The 22,474-nt window shown below is 30.8% G+C and overlaps 3 protein-coding genes across 3 annotated transcripts; 2 read left to right on the top strand and 1 right to left on the bottom strand.

The window, feature by feature from the left end:
* The first annotated feature begins 4,847 nt into the window (after positions 1–4,847).
* LOC106765535 (putative MO25-like protein At5g47540) lies at positions 4,848–8,193 on the top strand. The gene is made up of 11 exons (XM_014650199.2): positions 4,848–4,943; positions 5,026–5,187; positions 5,275–5,393; positions 5,710–5,784; positions 6,129–6,222; positions 6,298–6,357; positions 6,697–6,765; positions 7,007–7,105; positions 7,472–7,516; positions 7,616–7,718; positions 7,811–8,193. The coding sequence occupies exons 1-11, from the start codon at positions 4,848–4,850 to the stop codon at positions 7,885–7,887; spliced, it is 999 nt and encodes a 332-aa protein (XP_014505685.1). The 3' UTR covers positions 7,888–8,193.
* A 2,689-nt stretch (positions 8,194–10,882) lies between these two features.
* Positions 10,883–14,817, top strand: LOC106766982 (inositol-phosphate phosphatase). The gene is made up of 12 exons (XM_014651786.2): positions 10,883–11,011; positions 11,088–11,143; positions 11,226–11,276; positions 11,367–11,447; positions 11,548–11,651; positions 11,726–11,810; positions 12,466–12,520; positions 12,603–12,646; positions 13,668–13,736; positions 13,824–13,924; positions 14,008–14,064; positions 14,545–14,817. The coding sequence occupies exons 1-12, from the start codon at positions 10,999–11,001 to the stop codon at positions 14,639–14,641; spliced, it is 813 nt and encodes a 270-aa protein (XP_014507272.1). The 5' UTR covers positions 10,883–10,998; the 3' UTR covers positions 14,642–14,817.
* Positions 14,818–15,924: 1,107 nt separating this feature from the next.
* Positions 15,925–18,330, bottom strand: LOC106765705 (cytochrome b561 and DOMON domain-containing protein At5g47530). The gene is made up of 3 exons (XM_014650409.2): positions 17,216–18,330; positions 16,616–16,870; positions 15,925–16,531 (listed from the first exon to the last, which is right to left on the bottom strand). The coding sequence occupies exons 1-3, from the start codon at positions 17,840–17,842 to the stop codon at positions 16,214–16,216; spliced, it is 1,200 nt and encodes a 399-aa protein (XP_014505895.1). The 5' UTR covers positions 17,843–18,330; the 3' UTR covers positions 15,925–16,213.
* Between the last annotated feature and the right edge of the window lie 4,144 nt (positions 18,331–22,474).

Here is a 22,474-nt window from a genome sequence, read left to right as displayed (position 1 = left end):
AAAATATTATTAAATACTTAAAATATAAAAAAAGTTATTTGTTAAAGATTTAGAATTGGTTTAATTCTTTGGTCATTATAAAGTTAGTANTGATATGGAAAGAATCTATGACGCCAAGAGGTGTGGAGATGAGAACCGTTTGGCGTTCACAGAGTATCTGTTGACTAGAGAGGTCGGTCATTGGGATGTTACATAATATATTATCAACTATTTTATTAATGCTGTAAGTTTTTTTTTCTAAAAAAAAATATATATTATTTTAATAACTGTATTAAACTATATATTATATATTTATTTAATAACTTGATAATAGTATGATATATAAATATTAATTTAAATATAATAAAATTTTAATATATTAAATTATCTAATAAAATATATATTCTTATATATATATTATTTATAAAAATAAGACCAAACCATCTTACCTATGTGATCCTAACCTATTTGGGAGAGAGTTTTGGAAATTGAAACTATTTTCTAATCTCCATTTGACATGACTTTCTAAAAGATGAATTTTTCAAAAATGAACTAAAATTAGCCAAAAATCATGATCAAGTTCGTAACCATAAAATAAATTAACCACATAAAAAAATTTCATTTGGAACAGGTGGAAACACGTGTATCCACTTTTAGCATAAGTTTATTAAAATATGAAATATTTTTTAATAAAAATAATTATAAAAATATATAACTTGTATATTTGTTAGGAAAATGATATTTTGACATTAATTTTTGACATCGTTTTAATACTGTATACGTGTCAAAATGTGGTTGGATGGTTTCAAATAAAAAAAACTGAGGTATGAACATATTTGGAAGAGAAAAACCAAAGTTTTTTTTAATTTGAAATCGTCCAACCACATTTTGACACGGGTGCAGTGTCAAAATTGTGTCTAAAAATTGGTGTCAAAATATAATTTTCCTATTTGTTATCATTAAATATTTTTTACTATAAATAATTATTTAAATTTAAAAAATTATTATTAAAAAATAAAATGATTAAATACTCATTTTAATTTATAAAATAATTAATTTACATTGATAGTTATTTAAGAGATAGAAAATGATGAGTGATGATTTGTGGAATATTATCCGATGACACGGCTTGCCTCCAATTACAAACAGTTGAGGGAAAAAAACGGAAATTATGGTATGAGTTGGCAACCATTTTTAATTAGTATTATCTTTCTAAGAAGAAAAACTACTGCAATAATTTCATTAGTTATTTTATTGAAATAATTTGACTAGTTTGTCCAATTTTGTGTTGGAAATTTATGGCAAGTTTTTGTCGTTGTCTTTTGAGCATTCTTATTGGCCAATTAGAATGCCAAAAACAATGTTTGCGGTTTCCAAGAGCCATTTTCATTGTATATTTTCCATTGTATATATACACTCCAAACACTCAAATATAAGACTAGTTAATTGATTAGTTTTTACGTTGAAGAAGGAAGTTTCTCATGTTAATATTTAATTATATTTAAAAAAAATTCTATAAAATGTCTTTTTCAAATAAAATATGCATCACAGATTATTAATTACTTGAATAAAAATTTTGAGATGTTATGACTTGTGTTTAAATATATTTTTATAAAAGAATTTTTCTGGTGAACACATTATTTTTTCAATTTTATCTTTTATGTATTCATTTATTTTGAATAATATTAGTTTTAAACCGGTACATAAGTATGCGTTGGTGTTTTTTTTTTGTATTTTTTATGTTAAGAAATATATATTATAATTAAAAATATTTAGAGGTTAAAGAAAAAAATTAAGTTTATAATTAAATTTTTAATGAAATCAATGTAAAAAATTATTCATAATTTTTAAAAGTATATATATATATATATATATATCTGTGTGTGTGTATGTATGTATGTATGTATGTATGGGTTAAATATGTTTTTAATCCCTATACTTTGGGGCGATTTTGGTTTTAGTCCCTCTTTCAAACTAAGATATAATTTAGTCCTTCAACTTTAGAAAATTTTGGTTTCAGTCATTTTTACCAAATTTTTTAAACTTTATTTGTTGTTTCAAACGCGTTTCATTATAGCATTTGGTAAAATATGTTTATAACGAAACGAGCTTGAAACAACAAATAAAGTTAAAAAATTTGGTAAAAAGGACTGAAATCAGAGTTTTCTAAATTTGACTAAATTGTAGCTTAGTTTAAAAGAGGGANAAATATTATTAAATACTTAAAATATAAAAAAAGTTATTTGTTAAAGATTTAGAATTGGTTTAATTCTTTGGTCATTATAAAGTTAGTATATAATAATAATAATAATATATATTATTTACTATTAATATTAATATGTTTATTATTTTGTATTTGCATCTAACTTTTAATTTTATAAAATGGAAATAGTGGAAGTACTAATATTGAAGTTTTCTCTAAATTTTATATTTTGTAATATATCACAAATTCAAATCTGAAGCATGTGAATGCTCCATTAATGTAGAGAGAGAAAGAGAAAGATTGTTGAGGATAGTGAGGAGATGTAGGATATTTTTGGAATAAAAGAAAATAGTGGAAATGTGTAAAATATTTTTGAAATAAATGAAAATAATTGGGAGGTGAAAGAACACTTAGGGAGGTGAAAGGAACAACACCCTTATCTCATTTTTTAAGTAAATGACGAATTAGTCTTTTTTAAGACAAAATTGACTCTAGTCAGATCATATTATTCTCAAACGATCATAATTTGCAAACATTTTATTTTTTGGTTGGAAACGACACATTATGGATAAATATAAAAATATGATATGATTATTGTAGGGAGCAGAAACGAAGGAAAATAATTTAAAAAAAGAAGAAATATAATTCTTTACTTCTTTTCACTTATTATTATTTTTCTTAATTTTTAATTAAATTAGGATATATATATATATATATATGTGTGTGTGTGTGTTGAGTCTAACAAAAATTATATGTAACAAGACATGTGTATCAAAAAGTGGATTTTTAGTATGAGTTGGTCCATCTTAATCATCAGTTCACTTAATTACAATTGTTTTAAATAAAAAATTACAAACTTTCAATAATTCAAATCTAAACAAATTTCACTTCCAAATTTCACTTCGAACACAAATGTTTAATTAATTTTGAAAATAAAGAACTTAAATAATTTTTTCAAGTAAAAAAAATAAATATTGTTTTTATAAAATTAAAATTTAATTTTAATAAAATAAAATTATATAGATGTGTTGGTAGGTCAACCTGACTCACCATGGGTTCAACCCATGAGGCAGGTTAAAATGAACTGGTTTGAAATCTGACCCGCATTAAAAAAATACAATTTTCTAAATCGACCCAAACCTATTGTAGGTCGGGTTGGCCTGCGGATCGTGATCCATTTTGACAGCTCTAATTCAAACCTAAGTCTTAATTAAGACAAGATTGACTTTGGTCAAGTCATGTTATTCTCAATCCATCACAATTTGTAAACATCTTATTTTGTGGTTGGAAACGAGACTTCGTGAATAAATATGATATGATCATCATAGTAAGTGAAAGTGAAGGAAAGTAATTTAAAAGAAGAAGAATAAATATAATTCTTTACTTCTTTTCACTTATTATTATTTTTCTTGATTTTTAATTAAATAAAGTTATATATATATATATATGTATGTTAATCTGATACACATGGTTAAAACGTACGAAGTGTACGCGTGTTAACAAACCCCATATATATATATGTATGTATGTTAATCATTAATCCAAACCCGTTCAAATTGACTAATCATAATATTTAGTCAAAATCAGTTTATATCGACTTTTCAGATTGATTAATCACGAACTTTAATTCAGACTTGTTAATTTTAACTTTCGACATAAAATAAACTTACTTTCTCAACCTTTGATTCTGATCAGTTTGATTTTATCTTGTACGAACAATCTATCTCGATCTCGATCTGTGATGTACTATTAAATCAAGACATTTCAGCTTTAGTCTAAACCATCACGTATTAACCTCCTCGCTTGTGGTCTTATCTTTATCTCAATCTGAACTTTGTTATAGACTCATTTAACTAAAACTTTTATTGGAATTGACTCAATTCAATTTTCCATTAAGACAGTCTTTGTTTAAATTTCAGTTCGAGCATCCAAGGATCAATTTTCAATCCGAAATGGTTTGGCTTATCATTTTATTCATATTAAATATATTGTTTTAAAATGTTAGTTATGATGTAATATTTAATTAAAATTAACTTATAATAATGCTGTAATTTATAAATATATTATTTCCTTTTTTATTTACTTTAAATTCATTCAGTCAAATATTAAAAAAAATTCGTCTATATGATCTTCAATATGTTTCTTTTAATTTAAATAATCAGATTTTTTTTTTCACTTTCTTGTTTAGTCTCTCCCTCCAATGGGGACTTAAAAAGGCAAAATGGACCTAAATTTTCATTTTCAATAAATAAAGAAAAAGAGAATATAGTAAGAGGTGCATCAGCAACGTATGGATGGAGGGATTGTCTTTTGTTTGTAGATTTGGTTGTTGAAATCGGCAGGGAAGGGAAATATCGAAAGAGACAGAAATAAAAAGAATGTGAGAAAGAAAAAGAAAAGAAGTGAAGATGGAGGAATGAATGAGACGGTGGAAATGATGAAGGCGACGATGATGAGAGAAAAAATGAGAAAGGCGTGAATTCACGTGAAGGGATAGGAGAGTGGGGTGAATGAAGGAAGGTTGATAATTGAAAATTGAACATCGGAATCGGATAGGGTAAGAGAAGAAGAAGCGGAGATAGGAGTGTGCGTGTCCAAACCCAAGGGGCCTAAGAGGGGCTCTTCGTCGGAGGCGGTGGTTTTTTCGCCTCCGGATTCCCCCACCATGAAGAGCCTCTTCAAGTCCAAGCCCCGCACTCCCTCCGACATCGTTCGCCATACTCGAGATCTTCTCCGCCTCACCAACCGAGATGACGACAAGGTATTTTCAACCCTCCCTCGCATCGCACCTCTCATTCTCCGCCTCCTATTCTTTTCAACTATTTCTCTTATCTTTTCTGCAGACGGCCGAACTCACCAAAAACCTCCGGGAGATGAAGTCAATTCTCTATGGGAACAGCGAATCCGAACCGGTCCCCGAGGCTTGTGCCCAGCTCACTCAGGAATTCTTCAAGGAAAACACCTTGCGTCTCCTTATCCAATGTCTTCCCAAGTTAAACTTGGAGGTAATTGCTTGATACAGTCGTTATCGTTTATTTAATTATTTCATTTCTTTCCGTGATTTTTGTTTCGTGTTGTTGGAACTTTTGCAGGCTCGGAAGGATGCCACTCAAATTGTTGCGAATTTACAGAGGCAGCAGGTTCAGTCTAAGCTCATCGCGTCCGATTACTTGGAGACAAATTTGGATCTCATGGATGTGTTGATATCTGGGTAGGCTACAACTGTTGGACAAACTTTTTGTTTCCTTCATGTTTGTCTTTTTAATTTTTCTAGCTGGCTTTCCAGTCGGTAGGTACACTCGTTATTTTGATTTAATATAAATTTAGTTTTGTGGTGCCAGTTGATTATAGTCAATCGTTCTTGATTGCTACGTTTTATCTGTTTCTTTTGGTGAAAGTCTGTACTGTTGTGTATCTTACCGTGATCATGTGACTTCTGTTTCTTGTTGTGCTCTTTGTAAAATTGCGCTCGTCCTCTGTTGATTCTCTCATGAAATTATTGACAAGCCTGTTGTTTCCTTTTGTAGCTACGAAAACATGGACATGGCTTTACACTACGGTGCGATGTTGAGAGAGTGCATAAGACACCAGATTGTTGCGAAGTAAGGGGAAGAAGCAAATAGATTCAACGGTGTTTTTTTTATTTGTCATTTCAAATTTAAAGCAGTTAATGTTCACTGGTGGAAACAATAATTCTGGTCATGGTTTTTTTGGGTCATGCTAGAATAGTTTTATATCTTGAAGTCATATTGGTGATGCTATTGATTCCAATACTTCCATATATGTTATTTGCTACATGATAGTGCTATTGTGTAGGCAGCCCCTATGGAAACTGAAGCATAAATAGAAGAAGAAAAATAAGAGACCGCCTATGCATTATATTTGTTTCTAGAATGAATTCTATGCGTTGTGACTTTTGATGCTGTAACTATTTGCTTTATATCAGATATGTTCTGGACTCACCTCATATGAAGAAGTTTTTTGACTACATTCAACTTCCAAATTTTGACATAGCTGCAGATGCTGGGGCAACTTTTAAGGTATTTTTCTCGTTTTTGGTATCATGCTCCTTCTTTAGGGAAAATTGAGAGTTATATCGTGTCACATTGTTGCAGGAGCTCTTGATGAGGCATAAATCTACAGTTGCCGAATTCCTTTCCAAGAATTATGAATGGGTAGGTTACCCCCTTCAATTTAAATAGAAAATCGATGATTTTTTAAGTTTTACACACGTGTATATTTCACTTCTTTCAATATTCTTCTTGGTGCTTTCTGGTAGTTGCATAGATTATATTAGATCTTGACATGCTTTATTTTGTATTGGCTTTAACTCGTATATACATAACCACATTTATTTATGAATATTAACCACACAAGTGTTTTTACTTGCCTTAATCTCGGAATCTAGTTTAAAGCCACCACTTTTAAAAGTTTGTTTTGGTAGGGGATGATACTTTCTATGATAATCGTAGTTACCACCCGTTGTTACTCATTGTCTTTGTGGTTAATTACAGTTTTTTGATGAATATAACTCTAAGCTGTTGGAATCTTCCAATTATATTACAAGGCGTCAAGCTGTCAAGGTATGATCTAAGTTTGTTATTCGTCTCAACTCTAATTTTATAATGCAAGAATGAGAAGTCTGGGATTCTGAAATTATATCCTCTTGAAAATGTTTTCATAAATCTTTAACTTGTTTGGTTATAGTAGGTTTGAGTTTGTTCAGCTCTTTGCTATTATATGTCTTCTATTGCTACTTTTATTCTTGTCCGATAATTGAATCTGTATATTTGTTGAGTGATTTCTTTTATCCCTCTTTTGCAGGTGCTGGGAGATATGTTACTTGATCGCTCAAATTCAGCTGTCATGACACAATATGTCAGCTCACGAGATAACCTAAGGATTTTAATGAATCTTCTTCGAGTATGGTCCTTCCTGTAGAACTTCATGACTTGTTTTCTCAACTTCCTTTCTTGTGTTCTCCCCCTTACAAAAGCTAAAAAAGGAAATATATTATTATATGATATTGTAGTTTTGGAGTGGACAATGTTTTAATTTTTATTAAAATGTTACAGTGACTTCTTACTAGTCCAGCTGTCTAAACGTAAGGAATTGCTAAACATTGATATGATCAATGTTGAGTTTCAGATGAGCATATATATATATATATATATATATATATATATATATATATATATATTCTTTTTTCTAATGTTGAACAGAAATATTCAGAATTTTAGTTATGTTTGTAAAAGCATTTAATGGGTCATTGCTCATATCTTTTTGCAGGAGTCAAGCAAGAGCATACAGATTGAAGCATTTCATGTTTTCAAGGTATTATAGTTACATATTGGTCCACATTTTGAAACTTTATTCTTAACATAATACCTTTCAAATTATGCTTCTCTATATTGATTTGTTCTTGTCATGCAGCTTTTTGTTGCTAACCAAAAGAAACCAGCTGATATCATCAGCATACTTGTTGCAAACAGAAGCAAGCTTCTTAGACTTTTGGGTGACTTAAAAATAGCTAAAGGTAAGGAAGGAAGTGATGCCATTTCTTAAGAATTTGTATTTACTTTCTTAGTATTGTGTTCCCATGACCTCACATTTATTGAGATTTTGTAGAGGATGAACAGTTTGAAGCTGACAAAGCTCAAGTTATAAGAGAAATTGCAGCTCTTGAACCGAGAGATATTGCTTGAGCTTCAGATTGTGTGAGGTGACAAGGTGAATTGTGTCATTTTATTTTATATAATTGTCTATTGATATAGTTCTTTTAGTCTTCATCAAGATGAGACCAACATTCAACACAATTCCAGTGTTTTCATTCTGAAATTTCATTTCGTTTCTGTAATTCGTAGATAAATAAATAAATTACTAAAATTGGCTACACGCAGTAGCAGTATATGGCTTTCTGGTGTTAGAATGATTTACCTACCATATATTGTATTCGGTCATGTAATATTCTTACTCTATTTGTATGACAAATTTCTTCTGTTAGTTCTTCATTCTGGACTTCTGCTGTATTGTAATGATGTTATTAGACATGAGAGAAAATCCACTTTACATCAAAGTACATGTTATCAACAAAATCTATTTAAGGGTTAGGATCTCTTCAGGTGAAAAAGTCACTGGTTAAAATCCTTATACAGTGAAGGAGATTTTTTACCTGAGTTGAATACAATGAATGATCAAAATGTGAAGCTTTTTACAGTCACGAAATCTGTCAAGAAAGTACGAACTTTTAAAAAATCTAACATGGTTAGTGCGTTTTAACCTTTACCAATTTTCCCAAAACTGAATTAGATGGGTCAATTGCACTAAAAAGTTCATGAACCGGTTAATAAATACTGAGTATTGTTGAAATTCAGTCTTTAATAAGTATTATGATATATTTAATCTTATTCTAAACCGATTAGGCAAGCACTTTGACTTTTAGAAACTAATAATGAAAGTATCTACTATTTTCGTTTGAGTTACAAAGTTTGGTATGTTTATTTAATGTCGTGCTATCTACCTTTTTGTAATTATGAGTTAGAGCAAGATTGAATTATTGAATCTTGAACGATTTCTTGCCCAGCTGTTTGGTTTTAAAAGTATACATTTTATCTTTATTAAATTATTTTCACTCGTTAAAAGGACCTCTTCTCCTTTTCAATGCATGTTTATATGGATATATAATCTCATGTTATAAAAGGAAAAAAAAAGAGCGAGACCTATTAATTTTTATAAGAATTAATAAATATATAATACCAGTTATTCTTAATTAATTGATTTTGTAAAACTTTTGATACCGACGATATACTGTGTTCTCCATGACATGTTTTTCTTATAAATTTTAATAGTTACGTATAGTCAATATAAAATGTTTATATGTCTCATTAATTAGAAATAATTAAAGATATAACTTTTTCAAATGACTGTTAAAAAAAAAAATTATTGTTGGCAACGATTTATAATGTGATGATAGCAATTAATAACTATTTTAAGTAATAGAAAAATCAAATTTTCTTAGACACTCTTATGAGTTAAGATGGAATTCCTGGCTAAGGGTCCCACGTAAATGGACTTTTTGTTTTATTGCCTTGAAAACAATGTGTACCATTTGGATTCAGAGACAAAACAACAGGGCAATTTCAATTTTTGTCTTTTAACTGTTTTTAAAAAGTTATATATCCTTTTCAATCAATTAAAACATTTTCTTGTTTGGTAAGACACAATAAGTAACCTGATTTTTTTTTTAAAAAGGTGTCTCGACATTTTATTTTCCTTAAAATAAAAATAATATAATATCATTATTTAATTTAACCGGGCTCGGAGAATAAAATAAAAGTAACAAAAAAGTGGACTATTGAAAGTTAAGAGTGAATTAAGTTTGGTCCTCAGACATTACGAGTAAATAAATAGATGTCAGTTTTTTTTTTATTCTATTTTTAACGTTAGAGAAGATACTTTAGAAATGTTTTTGGAAAGTGACTGTTGGATCAAAGCTTGCTTAAAATTATAATATAATTAGATATAATTTCACACACACAAAAAAATCATTATAGCTCTTAACACTTTTTATGTTTAAGTAATAATACGTAAATGCTTCTAATATTTCTTTATATATGATTTGAATATTAACAAAATCAAATTTTAATAATTTATCATTAATGACTTCGTGATTTAATATACACTATAACAAAAGATAAGTTGTTTCTTTATACTTGTTAAATCCTCTCAAACAAAACTTAGTAAATAACAATAAAAATTACGCATACACAGACTGTTATAAATTGAACATAGGAACATCTAACAACAAAAGACCCCAACCAAATAACATGTAAATTACATCTACATTTCTAACTTTAGAATTATCATAGAGAATCAATTTCAACATGCCATCACATTAACTATCAACATAAAAGTATTAACTGATCCAATCTTAATCTTGAATTCAAAATTTGAGATATCAAGCTAGCTTATCATTGTTAGGGAGGATGTTCGACACACACATAGATCTCCACACATAACTAAGTTCTCACGGATTTGTTTTTGATACCACTCCTAAAAGCTTCTCACCATTGGAAGTATCTATGTGTATATAAACCCTTGACCTTTTTATACTCAATATGAGACTTTGTTTGCATTCCAAAAATCATTAATATAGATTTAATCATAATATTATACAAGCTTGGTTTAATGATAAAGTTAAAAGAAAAGTGAGAAAAATATTAGTTATAAAATTAATTAAATTTAACTTTTTTTATTAATAAATATCAATAATTAACATCATCGATAAAAAAATAGTAAATTATACGACAAAAATAAAATACGGAATTGCTTCATCATTTGTGGGTGAGAGACAGGGAAAGAAGGTTCGTGAGAGAAACAAGAGCCGAATGCTTTCCATATTTTCTTTTCTCTCATTCACGGCACCAGGACAAAAATCGAGAATAGACAAGAGAAAACGGAACAAATTCATAAACACCTTTGAGGAAAATAATAAAACATGAGAAATTGAGAGGCAAATTAATGCTAATAAAGTGTTTAGGAAAAAATAATATAATTTGGAAGCTCTTAATAACTTTTTGATAATAAACGATTTTATTAATTTATATATTTAGAACAGACCAACTACAATATAAAAAAATTGTTAAAAAATCATTTTCCAATAATTTAGCGCCAAATTTGAGTTTTTATAAACAAAGTAAAATTGGAAAGAGGAGAAAATGGGAAATCGAACTGAAAATGTTATATACATGGGCTTCTGATTCAGAGTGAGAACAGTGTGCGGTTGAAGTTCTCACTCTGATTTGCGGAGGAACAAAATGGGTGACAGTGGTAAGATTCCGAATCATTTTAATAACTGCGAATGTTATATGATATTGCAATCTTTTGATTTTCATTGCAAACACAGATTCGCTCTCCCAATTTCTCGCATCTGCGGTTGACGCTGCTCACAAGGCTGGTGAGGTCGTTCCCCGCTCAAATCTCTCTCTGTTTATGTCTATTTAGTTTCATCACTTTCGATCGTCAAATACGATCTTCATTGCAGATTATTCGGAAAGGTTTCTATCAGACCAAGAACGTGCATCACAAAGGACAGGTTTCTGCCTTGCCTTCATTTCTAATTTGGACATTTGCACTGTAAGTAGACGATCGAAGTTACAATAATAATTATTTTTACTTTTATTAGGTTGATTTGGTCACTGAAACTGATAAAGCATGTGAAGATCTCATATTTAATCATCTCAAGCAACTTTACCCCTCTCACAAGGTTCATTCATCTCTCCCTCAACTATACACACAATCATATTTGAGTTGGCCTTGCACGGAATATTTTCTTGACGTCATTTTAAGTTGTTTTTTATGTTTAGTTCATCGGGGAAGAAACCACAGCTGCCGGTGGAAATGCCGAACTGACTGACGAACCCACGTGGATAGTTGATCCTCTCGATGGAACTACTAATTTTGTTCATGGGTAAATATTGCTCTGATGTTTTAACTGATACATTGGTTTTTCCATATGGACTGATTATAGTTCTGCTTTTTTAGGTTCCCTTTTGTTTGTGTATCCATCGGTCTTACAATTCGAAAAATTCCTACAGTTGGTGTTGTTTACAATCCTATCATTAATGAGGTTAGAACCTTTCTTTGGCACCACTGTCTGACCACAACGCCATTCCAAATTTCCTACGTTTGAAACATATGTACTATTCAATGGTAAACGTTGTTATAAGTAAACGAACCTTTCTCTTCTTGGAGATTAAACAGGTAGAATCATATTAAAATTTATGTACACTTAAAGAGAAAGATAGACCCAAAATTTTTAAATAAGATACTCATGTGAAGGTTTAACATGAGGGAATCCATTCCCGTTATGATACATGTATTGTTTTTATTTTTGGTTATCATGCAAATTCAGATTGTTGGCCAAAGCTTTCAATCAATATGTTCTCATGTTTTATAAATAGTATATCAATGACTTTAACGTATTTGCAATGATTTGTTGAGGACTAGTGACGTTGAAGTAATTAATTTAGGACCTAAAATCGATAACTTTCTTTCTATTAGTAATGTTGGTATTGGTGCGGATAGGGTAACTGTTTTTGTCGGAAATTTATATCGACCAAAGATATAACTAAATTATAGTATATAAATATGAGCAAATCGTACTTGTAAGTTGATTTTGTGAGAGGTTGAATTAGGTCTAAAATCTACACTTTTTAAGAGTTCTTATTTGCTTTCCCCCCTTCCTTGGTATGAAAACTGAAGTTTTATGATGGTACATGTAGCTGTTCACTGGAATCCATGGTAAAGGTGCTTTTCTGAACGGGAACCCTATAAAAGGTGGATCTTCTGATCTCTGTCTTTTGATTGTTATTGTTAATTGACTATAGTTACCTCATGGATATTGCCTTGAATTTTTCAGTATCATCACAGACTGAACTAATAAGCGCTCTTCTTGCCACGGAGGTATTTCAAGTTTGTTAGAGTTGATTGTGTGAAAGTTCATTTATCCTTCTTCTATGGACCAATGATATGTGTTCTGTTCAACTCGCTACCCATATTGGGCATTAGCGAGACTTTCTGTTAGGATAGTCATTTGCTCCAGCATATCAATGGCAATAGCCCTACAGTTCTTTTGGTAAATAAAAACTGCAGACTACATTCTGTCTGTTATTTGGTCTAAGTACCTAGGGAGCATGCATGTATGAGTTTGTGTGTGCCATTACATGTCAATCTTTTTCCACACATTTGTATTCTCTTTTCAATACCTTGCATCGACGTCATGAGCAGTGTTAGAGGATCTATATAAATCATGATACTCTCCTTTTATTTTCCAAATAGATTTGTAACCTGATCATTTTGGATTTATAATGTTGTATGCTCCTCGACCTTTTATATGTGTGCTCTGATTTTGTTTGGATTGCTACTTTCCGCTCAAGTACTTTGAATTATAAATGCACGCTTCGTGTATACATTTCAAAGCCTGTCTATTTCTGAGCTTGCGCAAACCTAGAAGGTACAAAATCTAAACATTTCCATTTATTTAGGCAATCACTGTGACACGATGAAGAAAGTAACATAGGAATTAAAATGTCTTGTTGGGAGTTAGATTGTACTAATTGCAAATGTGATCATTTAGCAGATTGAGATGTCAATGTCATTGCTAGTTTTGCTTTAAATTGTATTCCAGGTAACCCACAAGGGTCGGCCTAGTAACCTGGCGGGTTACAGGTAGTTTTCATGATGCCTTAAATTTTTGCCACCTATTGTGCAAAAAGAGTTCTATCCCTAGTGACTTGCACCTTTTGTCCATACACATTTTTATTTAATTGCATGCAATTCCAGTCCTTGAGTATGAAAGTTATCATATTTTGGCAATACTAAGGTGAAAGGGGATGACTCAAACGTGTGTCAGTTTCACTGTAAATGTTTCAAATCAAGATAGATTTGAAACTCATTAAGTTCTTTTTTATTTCTGAAAGCTCAGGTTGGAACAAAACGTGACAATTTAACGGTAGATGCCTGTACAAATAGGATTAATAGCTTGCTTTTCAAGGTAAATTAGGTGTTCTTCCTATTGGAATCCATCGGATTAAAGCTTGATATTATTGCATCATAATAACCATGCCTTTATTCTGATTAGGTGAGATCACTCCGAATGACTGGCTCCTGTGCTTTAAACCTATGCGGAATTGCATGTGGAAGGCTGGATGTATGCTTTGAACTTGGCTTTGGAGGTCCTTGGTAGGAATGTTAACATCCCTCATAACTGGGATTTGTGATAATGTGATATGTTCCTAGATTAACAATCTCTTCCTTCTTATTAGGGATGTGGCAGGCGGTGCTGTCATTGTTAGAGAAGCTGGAGGTGTTTTATTTGATCCGTAAGTGTCTTTAATGTGATGCCTTGTTCTTAACAATATAACATGTTATATTAAAAAAATGGTTTAAGCCAAACTCAACACTAACTTTAAGGTAAGGATTGTCTTACTTATATATGTTGTATTTTTACATTACTTAATGATCATTTAAAATCTAAGATGGACATTGTTATCATATTAGAAAGTGGCTTAGGTCTGACTCAATCCACCAAAATTGGTTTATAAGTTGAGGTTTATATACTGGATTTTGATATTCTTTCTAGTGATTACGGGACTTGGGTTTTTTGCTATATGTCATGCTGCTCTACTAGACTGGTTGCACTGTTAGATAGGTAGGCTATTTAATTACTTGGGTGAATCTTTATCTTGTGGGCATTTATGTAGTTGTAGTTGGATGTACACGCAATATGGGAAGTCCTTTCTATTCATTCAGAACTATGAAGCACAAACTTGTGTCAATATCTGATGGGTCATTTGCTTCAGGTCTGGGGCTGATTTTGACATCACATCTCAGCGAGTAGCAGCTTCCAACCCTTTCTTGAAGCATGCTTTTGTTGATGTTGTGCGCCAAAACCTGTGAGAAACCTGTAATTAATCAGCGAGACCAGGAGAAATTTAGTCAGTCTCATGTTAATTCGTTTTTCCCTTGGGTTAAAATGCTTTGTAGTGTGGATGCGCGTGACTTCAATTATTTTTCTAATTCTTGTATGACTTTACCAAAATTTTAGTATTCTATTCTCTAGTTCAAAAATCTCAGATAGTTTAGCCATGCAACTTAGTTTAGAATAATGCCATCTGATTGCCTGTGCCGATCCCAAGAAACTTTCAACTTGACTATATCATGTTTCATCTCATTTTAATTCCTTTTGAATTTCAGTTTGTTTAATTATTAGATGGCTGAGTCTTTTTTGTAGTTGGTATATTTTAGGTAGTTGGTATAATGATGAAAATAATAAAAATTGACAGAAATATGAGAAAATTGCAAGTGGTAAGTTATGTCCTATTATAAAGTAAATTGGCATACGTATCTCTGGTTCCGGCTGGACCGTGTTTGAACAACTGTGATTGTGACTGTATATAATATATAAAATGATTGGTCTAGTCTTGTGTCGATAGCAGAACAGAGAATTATAAAAATCCAGTATTCTCGGTGGATGGTGAGGAGGAATTGGAGAACCCAATGCTTTCCTTTAGTCTGACCAAGTCTATTCTAATTCAGGTCGAGTCAATGATTGTGTTTGTGCCCCTAAATGCAATGTATTCTAGGAATCTGAGCTGTATGCTGCTACTTACAACTATAATTGAAGCTTAACCAACTTTTAATAATATTAAATCAGATGAGTTGTTTCAATCAGAAAGAGCTTTATATTTTTCGCTTCGGTCATTTCTCGTTATTTTATTCAGTTGAATTTCTGAATCTTTTATCAATTTATTGAGTTTGAAGGAATCAAATTATAGCCTCGGTTCCTATGATATATATGTATATTAAAAGTTCATTTCAAGAATGGAAATGTTCTTTCATGTTTCAAAAACTATTCTTAATTATGATTGATTCATATAACTCGTTTTTAGCATATTCTTCTACATTTCCATTCCCAAGAAAAGTTTGTAAATGTGATATTCTCACACAAATATGAAAAGAAAGATGTTTGAATTAGGATGTCTAAAAGTGCGACTTCCATTTTTACTTATTTTTTATTTAAATTATTTTAAAATTGTTTTTAATAATATTAGAATGTAACGAATGATACTGTCAGATATCCTTCTTTTTGGTCGCCACGAGGCCAAGAAAGAAAAAGGTTGCTGCCGCGGAAAGCAAAGTGTTATTTGAAACTCAAGATATGTAGAATGAGTAAGACAATGTTAAGAAGTAATTAATCATTAATCATAAATACAGATATGAAGTAACAGAAACCAATACAACGTATACCCTGCAGTAACAATATAAATAAAACAAGAACCTGAAAGTAAGTTACTTTCCTATGAAAGAATTACCTCAAAACTGATAGTCTAAGCAGCTGGAGCACTCCCCAGATACCCTCAACATTATACAGAGGAGTCCAACCACATAATAACACACCAATAGAAGAAATAACAAAAGAAACCAACATCTATCTGGCTACATACACGTCATATCTATATCCTACGCCTGCTATGGCCTAGAACCATACCCGTTAACACCATTTTCTCCGTGTGGCAACTTGTTCTCTGACTTTCTCCTCTTCAACACTATGATCCATGTGATAACTTCCAAAAACACAGCAATGCCACCCAATGCTCCAATAATGCCAATGTACGCATGCTTCCAGTCATTGTAGCGATCCCCTACGTAATTCTCCAAGGTGTCGAACCCTTTGAAAACGTTGGCGATGCTGAGGGATATGGTGGCGTATCCCACCAAGTAGTGGTAGGCATTCCAGTACACTCTGAATTTATGGTCCTTGTTGGGCCTCAAGAACAACGCAAACACCTGCATCCGATCAGTACCATCAAAGGACATCACTTAAGCATATATATATATTGTATATGGTGTCATAACAGGAAAACCTCGTACCTGAAGGGTTCCTAAGCAAACGAGGACAATAGCAATCGCTCTGTGAGTGTCGTATTCGACACCCTCGGAGTCACTGCCGAGTTTGAGACCGGTTCCGAATCCGGAAATACCAACTATGTAGGCAGAGGCTTGGCAAGTGATGTGAAGATAAAACCAAGCAGGGTCAGCAGATTTGAACACCTTCAAGTACCTTGCGATTATGGCACCCGTTGGCATCAGTATGCCCCAGCTAACCGCATTTAGCACTCCATGGGTCTGAAATTAACAATCTCCACACTCAATCCATCTCCTATTTGATTCCCTCTCATTCTTTTGTCTTAAAAATCAATTCTATACAATTATTTTCTTATCCAAAATCTATTATGATTTCAAAATTATTTAAGAAAACAACACAATTGAGAGATGTTTAATCATCCTTCTCTGTTTTCTTCAAGTTTTGCGTTCAAATGCTCCAAAACAAAATTTCAGAAAACAGAATTGACACATTCACCAGACAAACACTTTCCAATATACCCTCTACCGAAATAAAATTAAAAAACAGAAAATTGATATGTACGATATGACGAAAACATTAAGCAAAGATTGGTCCTTGGTGCTTACGTTTCTTCTTCTCTGGCGTGAATTCCCCGTCACCTGAGTGGAGGAACCGGAAAGAAGATTCAACGTTTCCTTGGAGTTTTGGTGGGAAGTCTCGTGGCTATGCTCTTGAGGGGTGGTGCCAGAGAGAGTTCCATCTTGCCAGACGTGGACCAAGGAGGTGGTGTCGTTGGAAAGTGTGAGAGTGGCGAAAATTGTTACCTCGTTGTTCTCGTAGGTGACACTCAACCCCGACACCGGATAACTGATTTCACTCTCTTCCAACTGCGTGCTGGTGCTCGTTATGGATGAGGTATATACCCTTGGCCCTCCATTCGACGACTGAGGAATGGCCACCAGTGCCTGAGCTCCAATCATGGCCGGGTCCAGAGTGTTCCTGGGATTGATGGCCCACGCCACCCACCTGTTTGTTGAGGTGATTCCCGCGTGCACGAATGCTATATCCAACTTCCCACTCCCCTGGTCGTATGTCCAGTGCAGGTAAGCTGTCAACTGTGGAAGATCACGACATGTGGTGAACAACCTGTTAGAGAATGTTTGGTTTCTACACGTCTGAGCCGAGGATGTCACAACCACGCTGCTGAAAACACAGAAAGCCAACACCATCCTCAACATGTTGCCCATGAACATGTCTGGTCTGTAATTAATCTACCTTAACAAAATTGTTTCTTGTGATGTAAACAAGAGGTTTCAGGTGGAGCAGGTAGTGGAGACGATGGGATTGAGAGAGATGGAAAAGGAGGGGTTAGTTTATTTATAAGATAAGAGTTGGTGGGTTTGGGCAGTTGAGTTGTTTGATGTGGAAGAGAATCTACAACTGGGACGGACGGAAGGTAGAAATTAAAAAAATGACGTTGAAGTTATTGACGAATTAAACAGGTGATAAATAAATGAAGAAACCTTCCTTCCACAGCAATCATATGTATCCCTTGGGAAGCTTCCTTTTTCCTCGTTAGGATTTGATTTTTTCCACCAAGAACGCTTCAGCTGGTTGCCAAAGCAAGGTTTAGCTCAGCAGCTATCGTTTTCTGATGATGAATTTGGAGTTCATACACTAATTTAAGAAGCTCCATCATCAGTGGAGCCTGCATGTCCAAGGTGACCAGTCTTCTCAGCCCAACGTGGGAGAGTAGTTGCACGACGTGACTCCATATATTCTCAACCTCAGCATTTATCTACCTTTTATTTTCCTTAATTCATTTTTTTAAAGGAAAATGATATTTTAACACCATTTTTTGACACCATTTTGACACTGTACACTTGTCAAAATGTGATTGAACGATTTCAAATTAAAAAATTAAGACAGGGGTATATTTGGAAGAGAAAAACCAAAGTTTGTTTTTTTAATTTAAAATCGTCTAATCACATTTTGACACGTGTACAGTGTGTCAAAAAATGGTGTTAAAATATTATTTTTCTTTTTTAAATTATGAAAATGTTTATGAAATCGATTTCAAATATATTTTTACAAAAAGATCAATGTTTAGTTTTTTATTTTTTCCCTGATGTTATATGCATAAAACACTCCCTAAAGTCCGTTTATCCTAATATTTTAATAATAAATGTGTAATAAAAATAATCATCTACTTCTATATCAAATTTCTATTTATATATTTTGCAATCTTTCATTTTAACAACTTTTTTTGAACAATTTTTTAATGACAAATGAGAGGTATGTATCATCATTTTATTGGTTTGTTTAAATTTATTTTAAAAAGATATTTGAAACGTACCAATCACAAACTATCACGAATGGATTATCAAGTTGTTAAAAATGAATTGTTAAAGAAATTTTTTCTTGTGATCATTTTTTGATTAGTGTTGACTTAACCCAAATAGTAATCATCACATTTAAGGATAATGTAATTTATTCTTAACACTAACTTTGTCCACCTCTTGTTTTATGTGAGATCAAAAGACTTATTCACTATTCTATTCATGGCTAATCGAACAATCATACTATACAGTCTTCAAAAAGTTTTTTAGAAAAAATTTCTTTTAACATCTTTTTTGTTGACAATTTTTTAACAACGCATACATGATAGTTTGTGATTGATTCGTTTTAAAGATTTTTTTAAACATAAATTAAAATAGACCAATAAAATGATGACAAGTATCCTATTGTCAAAAAGTTGTTAAAAAAGTTATCAAAATATCATGATTTTTTTTTATACCTTGAAATTTTTCAAATAATTTTAGTTCTTATAGTCAACTCTTGATTAAACTTTGGAAAACTTTTAAGGATTTTGTCTGTTTGACGTGAAAACAGTACATCAAAATGCTGAGACCTAATTCTTTTTAAGGGTCTTTCTCGGATATGATTGTCAAAGCACCCTACAAGTTGATACATCACAGTACCGAAAAAAGAAAAAAAAATGAATAGCATAAATATAAAGTAGATGATTGCTACTACTGTTCAATAAATACATATTAACTCCACTTAGTTGAGAAGGAAAGCAATGGAGAAAGGTTCACCTGTGAAAATTAACAAGTAATTGAAAAATTAAAAAAATAAGTAAAACTCATTATTCTACATCGAGTAATTCGACTGTATATTATAATTTTCTAAATAAAGTTTAGTTGATTTATAGTGTACGAATCTTTTCACCGCCTGAAAATTAAACTAAAAAATATTATGCATTAACTCATGAAAAGGAGAAAGCATACCATTTTATTAATTATTAATTAGTGCTTTAACTAGCCTAATAAACATATATAACAAAAGTACGTACAAAACAAATATTTATTTAAAAAATTAAAATTTATAATGATAAATATTTTCATTGAGGGGGAAACATTAGTTTTATATATAAAATAAAATACTGGTTAGGTAAATATCTTAATCATTATTTTGAGTTTTGAAATATACATTTAATGATTTTTTAGGTGATGTATTGTTAGTTACGTGAGGAATTGGGAATTGGGTTATTTAAATGTGCAGATGCCAAAGCACTGAAATATTATTTAAATGTGGTATGATAATATTATTAGTTTTATTAATGTTTAAAATGAGCAATGTAATATGATTATTTTGTTGAAAAGTAGGATCATTATTCCCTTTGCTTAAGTTTGAAGTCTGAATTCAAATAATTAATTTGCATTTTTCAAAAGTGAAATCATCATTACCAAAAAGCCAGTTCTAAGAATGAGTCGGAGAAGCAATTGAAATTAAATAATTATAATTACGTATATTTTTATCATATCTAAAATTGAGATAAAGCATAATTTAAATATTCTTTTTTATTTTTACCTTCCAAAACAATTTTTAAAAACAAATTGAATTTGATGTTTTGGCAAGAGTGAGCGAGTCAGTGATCATTATCCAATTTAAATTGGTATCAAAACTCAGTCAAACTGGGTTGACCTTGTCGTTTTTGGCACTCGTCTTGACGCTGTCGTTTTTCTAATATTCCTCACTGTATATATATTATATATGTATGAGGAAGTCGTTTGTGGTGTACGGTTTTCACACATTTTAAATATATTTTAACAAATTTTATCAACAACTCTATAAAATAAAGAATATATTAATCATTAATTTATATTTTTTTTTTCATTTCTATCCCAACTATACGAATTAGTTTTTTATTTTTACACAACGCATGCCACTAATGAAATAAAATAACACCAAATATGCAACAATTGGTCAACATATCTTCATATAACTAAAAGTGGTTTCATTATTGATTTTAAATGTAGTCGTTACGAGCATTTCAAACGAGTAAGAATATCTTATTTTTGTATCAACCTTAACATTTTTGTATTTGTAGTTCATTTTCATGTTTTCATCATTTTTTAATGTGTTTTTTTTTCTTTTTCTATTTCCCATAAATTAATTTAAAATTTCCACTTATACCGACTTTGGCTTTAATGGTGTGATTTTTCTAATGATTATATTTGTTGAGTATATAATTTACGGTGTTTTATTTTTATACATTTAAAATATACTTAATAGACTATTGAATATTAATTTCCTTTTAAGGATGACGTGGTTTGCTTATTTTAATAAATTATTTCAATGCATTGCACGTAAATAACTCAGTCAAACAAAAAAGTTGTAATTTTTAACATAAAAATTAGGATAATAATACGTTGATAAAAACAATTTTTAATAATATTTTAATATTATCTATTATTTACGTGTGATTAGTTGATATTAATAATTATTATTAATTATAAAATAATTCTAAATCAATTATAAAATATCACGTAAATAATATTAAAATATTATTTTTTTTATAAATTTAATACTTGTGATGTAGGTTTGTAGGCCGGGACAGTAGTACCATAGTACTGGATCGAGAGCTTTTTTAGTTCTTTATAATACTATGGCTGCTATTTTTTAATTAGAGTTAAAAGAAATTGCGAGTAACATTAAAATAAATTGAAAAGTTATTCACAGTATATTAATAATTAGAAAAAAATTACATATAATTGCGTGATTTAAATAAATATGGTCTAACTGATGGAGGATATTTTATTTTTTTCCGTTAACATGAAGGTGCAATTAGTAATCATGGGCCGCAGGAAGAAAAACCCGTATATCCACAAGGGTCTTGGGCTTTCCTTTTGTTACTTTTGTCATATAAAAAGAGTGGGATAGATATACTATTATTAAATTTAATAGCTTATTATGTTTCATTACTTTTAAATTAAATTTTTACTATTTTTTTTAGTTTGAACTTACATTTAAAAGTTACAAGAATTTATTTATTTATTCTGTCAAATTAAAGAAAACGTCATTAAAAATATATATTTACATCCCGTTCAACAACGAACTTATCCCTTTATCGAAAAGATGATCTTGCACACTCAATTTGCTTCTCATCTAATCATAATTTTATTTTCATTCTTTCGTGAGAAAAATCTAAATCTTAAAAGACAAAAAAAAAGAAAAAAAAGGAAGACCCATATATATATATATATATATATAATTATTGGTGTTAGGGTTGTGTACAACTCATAAGGTTATTGATTTTATATAAGATTTCTCTAAGATCTCTCTTACCCACTAAATCTAGACTCTATGTGATGTTAGTATATATTATGCCAAAACAATTTCCAAAAGTCTATCTTATTTTATGTTTTAATTCTTAATTTTTCATTTTATGACAGTTTTACACCAATGAATAATTAACACAAAGTAAAACATAAAAAAAACACTGCTTGGGACTTTTAAATATAAAGATTAATATAAATTAAAAATGAAGATCAATGATTATTAATTTTGTCTAGAAAACAACCCACTTTGATACAACATAT

Source organism: Vigna radiata, chromosome 7, assembly GCF_000741045.1.
Source record: "Vigna radiata var. radiata cultivar VC1973A chromosome 7, Vradiata_ver6, whole genome shotgun sequence".
In the NCBI taxonomy this organism is placed as follows: Eukaryota; Viridiplantae; Streptophyta; class Magnoliopsida; order Fabales; family Fabaceae; genus Vigna; species Vigna radiata.
This window is presented reverse-complemented; position numbering and strand designations above follow the sequence as displayed.